This window comes from Drosophila nasuta, chromosome 3, assembly GCF_023558535.2.
Source record: "Drosophila nasuta strain 15112-1781.00 chromosome 3, ASM2355853v1, whole genome shotgun sequence".
Classification (NCBI taxonomy): domain Eukaryota; kingdom Metazoa; phylum Arthropoda; class Insecta; order Diptera; family Drosophilidae; genus Drosophila; species Drosophila nasuta.
In genome coordinates, this window is record NC_083457.1 from 6,325,368 (window position 1) to 6,333,866 (window position 8,499).

An 8,499-nucleotide genomic window follows, 5' to 3' on the forward strand; every position below is an offset into this window, starting at 1 on the left:
TTGTACAACCGTGTGTATGGGCTATAAAAACAACTCTGGTAACCCTCTTCGTTCGAGTAACATGCAGCAGTTGTGATAAAAATTGAATTTAAATTGAATTTTGAATACTTAGACGAAAAAGTATCTGACGGAAAACGTGAATAGTGTGTGTATCAGGGCACTTGTAGGCCAAATGAAAGGTGAATAATTAATTGTTTTGCGGAATTCGCAGTGTTTGCACGTTGAGTTGATTTACCTCGCATCGTAACTGCTTGTCGTAGACACAGGAAAAGCAGACATACGATTTTTCTTTTTGTTTTGAGTTGTGCGCGCACAAATATCATAACAAACGGATCTCAAGTCATATCAAGCAAACAACTAACACATAGTTGGATAATACAATGGATGCCAGCGTCACCTCTGAAATGGGTAAGTTCCACGCTCCCAAGGCAAAGTATCTTTATTTTAAATTGAATTTTCAACCTCTATGATTGTGGCCAGTCACTACAACGCGTGTACGTCAATTTTGGGCTGGCGGTTGACATACATACGTTAGATGTGTGTATGTATGTAAATTGCTGGCGCGCAAATTTTGCCAAGCATAATTATGGCAATATATGTAACTATTTAGAAGAAGAAAGGGACGTGCAGATGAATAGTTGATTTGACCAATGAGGTTGCATAAAAAATAATATCTATTTTGGTCGGAATACGTCGTAACTGTTGATTTTTGATAACTTGTATTGCTAATAAATCGTTTTAACAATACCTAATCATCTTAAAAAAAATATGGCAAGGCTGTTTATAGCGTATAGCATGTGTACAACCCAGGTACAGTCTGTGGGGGGGAGTTGCCTTCAATATGGCCTTTTTCTTGAAGTATGCCTTGGAATCAATCGACTTTAATAAGATAATTAGTATCTAAATAAAGGAATTTTGATTAAATCGCAAATCTGTAGAAGCAAGGCGTATAATTCTAATATAAATAACGCATTAACAAAATTTCCCTGCGTAACATAAATAAAGTTGCCACTATATAAAAATTCCAGTCGCATATACTTTATTCGGTAATGTGGCAACTCCTTCAGCAGATTAGGTACTTGATCTGGCAGGGCTGACGGGCAGCACATTTTAAGGTTTACGCAATTTTCGTCGATTTCTTCAAATTTATCAATTAAATTTGTAAATAACTTTGCATTTACAAGAAAATTGTAAGTAAAAGGCTCAGATTTTTTACTCGTCTAGTAATATACACATCACCAAACGTAATTATCGTATATAGGCAAACAAAATGATGTCGCAAGCATTTGCCGCTGCCGTCTGCCGCAACAGCAGCCTTGCAATCCGCTGCAGCCGGCGTACTTTGAGCACAGCAGCGCGGTTGCAACGCAACACTCGCCACCTGGCTACCAGTGCAGCATTGACCAAGAGCTGGCAGCGTTTGCCTGCTGCTGCGTCCGCGGCGACGGGAAACATGCAACAGTATGTGAGATCATATGCCAACGAAAAGAAGGTCTTTGAGCGCACCAAACCTCACTGCAATGTGGGCACCATTGGTCATGTGGATCATGGCAAGACTACTCTGACAGCGGCCATAACCAAAGTGCTAGCCGACAAGAAACTGGCCGAAAGCAAAAAGTATAATGAAATCGACAATGCGCCAGAGGAAAAAGCTCGAGGTATTACCATCAATGTGGCTCACGTCGAGTATCAGACGGAAACCCGCCATTATGGCCACACAGATTGCCCAGGACATGCCGATTACATTAAGAACATGATCACGGGCACGGCTCAAATGGATGGAGCTATTTTGGTTGTGGCTGCCACAGATGGTGCCATGCCTCAGACTCGGGAGCATATGCTGCTGGCCAAGCAAATTGGCATCGATCACATTGTGGTATTCATTAATAAGGTAGATGCTGCCGATCAAGAAATGGTTGATTTGGTCGAGATGGAGATTCGCGAGCTGTTGACCGAGATGGGCTATGATGGCGATAAGATTCCCGTGATAAAGGGCTCCGCATTGTGTGCGCTGGAGGACAAGAATCCCGAAATCGGCTCGGAGGCTATTCTGAAATTGCTGAATGAGGTGGATACCTTTATACCGACACCAGTGCGCGAGCTGGACAAACCGTTCTTGTTGCCTGTGGAAAATGTGTATTCGATTCCCGGTCGTGGAACTGTTGTTACCGGTCGTCTCGAGCGTGGTGTTGTCAAGAAGGGCATGGAATGCGAGTTTGTGGGCTATAATAAGGTGCTAAAGTCGACAGTCACTGGTGTGGAGATGTTCCATCAGATCCTGGAGGAGGCACAGGCTGGTGATCAGTTGGGAGCTTTGGTGCGTGGTGTTAAGCGTGATGATATCAAACGTGGCATGGTCATGTGCAAGCCGGGCAGTGTCAAGGCATTGGACCAGTTGGAGGCACAAGTTTACATTCTTTCCAAAGAGGAAGGTGGCCGCACTAAGCCCTTTATGTCCTTTATTCAGCTGCAAATGTTTTCGCGTACGTGGGATTGTGCAGTTCAGGTGCAAATACCAGACAAGGAGATGGTCATGCCAGGCGAAGATACTAAGTTAATTCTGCGATTGATTCGTCCCATGGTCTTGGAGCAAGGTCAGCGTTTCACACTTCGTGATGGCAACTTGACACTGGGCACGGGCGTTGTAACAAAAATAATGAGTGGACTGACGGAAACACAGCGTTCCGAGCTGACGGAGGGCAAGAAGGCGCGCGAGAAGAAGGAGGCTGCTAAAAAGTAATAATAAAGAGCATCTGTATTTGGCATCCCCAGTTTAGCAAGACACGCCACAGCTGCAGTCTTAAATAAATTTACATTTATAGTTTAATCACTTTTATCCATTTTGTTACAAAAGTTTTGCAATGCGTTTAATATTTTATAAGGCTCATCAAATCAATTACTTTAATAAACCATAAATACCAACAGCGAAAAATCTTATGTTCAAATGTGTGTAGTTTCCCGCTCACGCGGCAGTGGGTCTATCGATAACTATCTATGTTGACGCTGTGTCGCTTTCGATAGGTTTCGCCGAACTTGGGCAGTGATAAAGAGGGACAAGTGTTGTACAACGAAAGGTTATTATCGCTTCACAGCTGGGATGACGTTCAGCATAGAAGTTTTTGAAATTGAATTGAAAAAAGTTGAAAGTTAATTGCGTGCAAACATGTTTGCTTATCGTGTTTCGGGAGCACAGGGTATACGACTAACGTATGCTAATTACAATAAATTTACTGTAATTGGAATGTTTTTTTTTTTGCATTTACAGATGAGTTGGATGATACCACGCCGTTGCCCGAGCTCACTCTTTATGATCTGCTAGAGCCATCTACAACGTCCAAAGAGCAACACATGAGCCAAGCTGATAATGATATCGCACAAGATGATGACGATGTGGACGAAGATGATGCGGACGAGTGCGAGGAAGAGTTTCTCTCAACGTCTCTAAACGAATCGTTGAATACACCAAAAATTAAAAAGCCATCTATCGTCCGAATATTGGAGAACAAACGGTTAACGGCACCAGCGCCTATAGGTACAGCATTGAAAACTATGCTGGGCGGGCCAATTCGGATAGTAAGTACGCCAACCAAGTCAACAACCCAAGGAACGGAAGTGAAAATCCTTAACAAATTGCAACAACCAGTAAAATCTTTTGCTAATGTGCCAGTGAAAATCGGCAGCACCACAATAGCAACACCAGCCGCGGGGGCAACGAAGAATCTTAGCGGGGTGACAATGACGCCAATTAAAATGGCTGATGGCAAGTTGCTATTCCTGCAGAAATCCATTGCCACACCAGGCGGAGCAGCGGCGAAGTTGCCAATCAGCGGTGCATCTACACGATTGATTGCCCAATCTTCTGCTGCTGGAGGTGGCACACGGCAAACAGTACTGCCAAAAGGTGTGACCATCACTAGTTCCGGTTTAATAAAGAGTTCGGCATCCATAGCACCAATTGCTGTCAAGGGATTGACGACCATTGGCTCATCCAAACCCACAACGTTGATCAATACTTCTGTTCAGTCATCTCCTGCAGTTACAAACTCTACGGCTGCAGCACCATCGACAACCGCTACGGCAGCCACAACTATTCAAATGAGTAGCAAGATGCCCATTAAAGTGGTGCGAACCGCTGATGGTAAATTAATAAAACTAAATCAAGGCGCTGCTCCGACTATGCTGCTGAATGCTAAGGCCGCTGCTGTATCCGTGAAGCCATCAGGCAGCACAGCAACGGCTATAGCTTCTACTAGCAGCAGCAATACCAGCAGCAACAAACCAGTAACGACGCAGGTTATCATTAAGGGTCCGCTGAAGCAAATATCAGCTGGATCATCGCTGCGGCCTGTCATTAATAATGTTCCCAGCTCCAGTGCAACGGCGGTTAACAACAGCAGTACTGGCAGCAGTCCAACAACAGCAGCAACATCTGCCACACTGCCAACAGGCAAAATGTTGGTTCAAAGCCTAACGGGCAAGCAGATTGTGGTGGCCAGTAAAAACATTATAAAGTTGTCACCGAAACCAGCGGCGAGCGGCAGCGCCAATGCTAACGCCAGTTCCAGTGTCAGTCCAAGTAGCACTGCAAATACAGCTTCTACAGGCACCACGCCAACTGGACTGCATGCCATTCAGCTACCAGGCAAGAGTGGAGTGCAGTATGTACGAGTCTTGCCCAACAGCGGCGGTGCCAGCAAGGTGAGCACTAGTCCACAGAGGGTGCCACTTGGACGTCCCAGCAGCAATCCAACAGTCTCTGTCTCTGTGGGTAGCACAAGCAAAATTGTTATGAAAACAATGGGTGGCAGCATTGTGCCATTGCCATCTATGCAGACATTGGTCCCTAGGGTGAGTAGCATAGCTCCAAGCAAAAAACGATTGAATAAGCATTTTTCATTTTGTTTGCAGCGAGTACCTGGCACACCGGTAAGTGCAGTCCATGGCAAAGCGCCCGGCAAGGGTGTCAGTAATAACGCCAACTTGGAGGGCGCACGGAAGCATCGCCTCTCAGATCTCAATGTGCAAATCAAGCATCTAATTAACGACAGCAACGAGACTGCTGGTCCCGATGCAAAAAAGGCGCGCTATGTCATTTCCATGCCACAAATATCGGCATCAGCTACCGCAACAACAACTACGACGCCAGCTACGCAACAACAGATGCAAAAGTTGGCGGCAACACGGCCGACGACTGTACAGAGGGTCGCGGTGCAGGGCGGCAATAGCAGCAGCAGCAGTAACAGTGGTGAAACCCGAAAGGTTTACAATTTGGTCACAAAGAGCGATGCCAATGGTGTCAAGTATATGATTTGTAACAAGAGTGGCGAAGGAGGAAAGCCGCGTACTGTTTTCAATACAACGATGCGTCGTGGCTATACGCTGGCCGATTCCAAGCTGCGACGTCCCACCACGCTGTCACCGCAACAAATACGATTCAAGCAGATGAAATTGCAGCAACAGAGACAGGTACTGGCGCAGGCGCAGGCCAAGCTCAGGCAACAGCAGCAGCATAAGCAACAACAGTCGCCCCAAGCAACTAAACCACTACAACAGCAACAGAAATCACAGTCAACCACAGCGCAGGCGAATAAATCCTCTGTGCCTGGGAAGCCGCTGTTTGACATCTTGAAGCCACCACCACCTCCAACTCCAGCGCCAGCGGCAACCACTGTAATTGAAGCACTCGGCGGATCTCGTCGTAAGCACTGCAACTGTAGTAAATCGCAATGCTTGAAACTTTACTGCGACTGTTTTGCCAATGGTGAATTCTGTCAGGATTGTACTTGCAAGGATTGCTTCAACAATCTGGACTATGAGGTCAAGCGCGAGCGCGCAATACGCAGCTGTCTAGAGCGTAATCCTAGTGCTTTTAAGTGAGTATTTCCCTTTTAAACCACAATGCATAATGGTCTAAATAAATTATTGTCATTTCCATTTCCAATAGACCGAAAATTACGGCGCCAAACTCTGGGGATATGCGTTTGCATAACAAGGGCTGCAATTGCAAGAGATCTGGTTGCCTTAAGAACTACTGCGAATGTTACGAGGCCAAGATACCTTGTTCGGCCATGTGTAAATGCGTAGGTGCGTATACGAGATAGTTTAACAAATAGGAGGATATTGGAATGACATTGTTTATAAATTTACAGGCTGTCGAAATATGGAAGATCGCCCCGATGTTGACATGGACTCTATGGATAGTCTGGCTGATGTTAAGTCGCGTCCCAATAAAATGAAGGATCTGAACGGAGCACACGCACACGACAACCGATCAAATGCTTATCTAACGGATGATGTTATAGAGGCGACTATAATGTGCATGATATCCCGCATTGTTATGCATGAGAAACAAAACTTACCCATTGAGGATACTGAACGTGAAGTTATGGAAGAGTTGGGTGAAAGTTTGAACCAAATAATAACATTTGCCAAGGAAAAGAACGATACAATTCAAATGGACGATCCCAAGACGACGGCCTAAACAAAATGCGCTTGACGATTATTTATGATGTATTCGATGATGTTTTATTTCTTGCTTGTTATTCTAAACATATGATGCACATATACATATTAGATAATAAGTTCAAAGCGATTCTTAATTTGCAATTTGTTCTTCAAATTATGCTTTCTAAAAGTTGACCTTAACATGTAAAGTGCAAATAAATTAAAAACAAAATTATCATAACGATTGAATATTAGCAATGACTATATACTTATTGTGTATGTGTATATAGCATTTGTAATTCTAATACCGTAGCGAATGTAAGAACTTTAACTGAGGGAAGCATTTTGTAGCAATCTAGTAATATTAGCTAACAAACTGATCATTTTGGAAATGACTCCCCTTATTTGTGTATGTAAATAAATTAAAATTTAATAAAACATACGTTACCACATTTGTGTATCTATTTGAAATGATTGAACATATCAATAAAGTCTTTTACTATAACTATTATTATTTACTTTATTCGGCTGATGCCGCAGCAATTACATCGCAGTCTCGGATACGGAACTAAAAATCTGAAAGAAATTACATTGTATTAATGACATCTACAAATATAAATTACATGCAAGGGCACTACTACCAATAAGCGCCCCTGTTAAATTATTCCTTTAACAAATATTGAAGAAATGCTTTTGAATTGTTTTCGAGTCTAGCTTGTTTATTCACCAACAACTTCAGTTACATAGTGTAATTTTGTGTATCTAGTTTCGATATAAGAGTACATACATAAGTACATATTTGTTGTATTAAACTTAACGCAGTTTTGATTGATTGTACACATATTGTGTGTAGTATTGCAGTATCAGTATTAGTGTTAGCTTAGTTAGTTGATTATAATTAATTAAGTAAGTAAGTATGAATGTAAGCCATTGTCAAGTGACAACTATTGATAGCAATACGAGTGTAATATAATATACGAGTATTACATGCGATTATAAGTATACGTTATATGCTTATTTTACTCATCAATATTTTTTCCTATACGAGTATTGCATCTTCTTTGCCATTTTGTTTGTTTTCAAATGGTTTTCCAAAGAACTCAACCTGACACATGACAATAATTAAATAATATTATTAGTAGTCGATTATTTAGTTCGATAAATGCATAAGTATTTGCAACTGTATATGTATATATATTTCATTATATTTAATTTTATTTATAATGTCATTATACGATACCAACTAAAATGCTCGCGCTAAACAATGAGAATATTTTAATGTTCAAATTCTTTCTTATTTTTGGTTTTTGTTTTTAGCGGTATTCGTTATTCAATACTTGAGAGAGAGTATGTGTGTGCGGTTATCGTTAATAATATTCGTTATTATAAATATTTATAGATGTAGTATTCGTGTAGTTGTAGTGTGTAAATACGCCTCAATACTGTGCACAAAACTTATTACCAAGCTGTAGTTACATATATGTAGTTGGATTATAGTTTGTTTGACCCCATACCAGCTTTTTATTATTATAAATTTTGAATTTTTTTTTATCATTTTGTGATGCAATAATATAGATAACATTCAACGACAATGAATTGTTTAATATATGTTTACATTAATATAAGTATCCACTAGGTTTTTTTTTAAGCTATATTGTCTAATTCACACGTACTATATAGTATACATTCACGAGAGTATACTCGTAGATCGATTCGTCACATTTAAGTTGGACTTCGACACACACAACGATTTCTTGAAAACCGAACAAGACTGTTTGTTGCATATTATAACTAAATACCATTGAAAGTTGAGTTATAAATATATTTCTTTGGAGTTTACCCTGCACAATGCTTTTGTACTAAACACATTTTGATTTAGATTTTTTGTTAGAAATTCTGAATAGTTATATTTATAATGTGCATGATTGAATTTTGCAATTCTTCAAGAAGCATGGTAAATTACAATTTATTTTGTATGATTTATGTATTATATTTTATTGCATAACAAAACAACAATGACAATCAGCAAGTTTTTTCAGCTTAGCGTATGTACAA

General features: G+C 41.1%; 2 protein-coding genes across 3 annotated transcripts; both read left to right on the plus strand.

The window, feature by feature from the left end:
- On the plus strand, positions 1–6,909 carry LOC132794155 (protein lin-54 homolog). 2 transcript variants are annotated; one of them, XM_060804423.1, is made up of 5 exons: positions 1–408; positions 3,266–4,848; positions 4,909–5,873; positions 5,945–6,084; positions 6,150–6,909. In XM_060804423.1, the coding sequence occupies exons 1-5, from the start codon at positions 381–383 to the stop codon at positions 6,479–6,481; spliced, it is 3,048 nt and encodes a 1,015-aa protein (XP_060660406.1). In that variant the 5' UTR covers positions 1–380; the 3' UTR covers positions 6,482–6,909. The 2 variants fall into 2 exon arrangements, with proteins under 2 accessions (XP_060660406.1, XP_060660405.1); XM_060804422.1 differs by lacking the exon at positions 1–408 and adding an exon at positions 3,077–3,194.
- LOC132794158 (elongation factor Tu, mitochondrial) lies at positions 1,036–2,932 on the plus strand. The gene is made up of 2 exons (XM_060804429.1): positions 1,036–1,190; positions 1,262–2,932. The coding sequence occupies exon 2, from the start codon at positions 1,271–1,273 to the stop codon at positions 2,738–2,740; it is 1,470 nt and encodes a 489-aa protein (XP_060660412.1). The 5' UTR covers positions 1,036–1,190; positions 1,262–1,270; the 3' UTR covers positions 2,741–2,932.
- Positions 6,910–8,499: the final 1,590 nt, after the last annotated feature.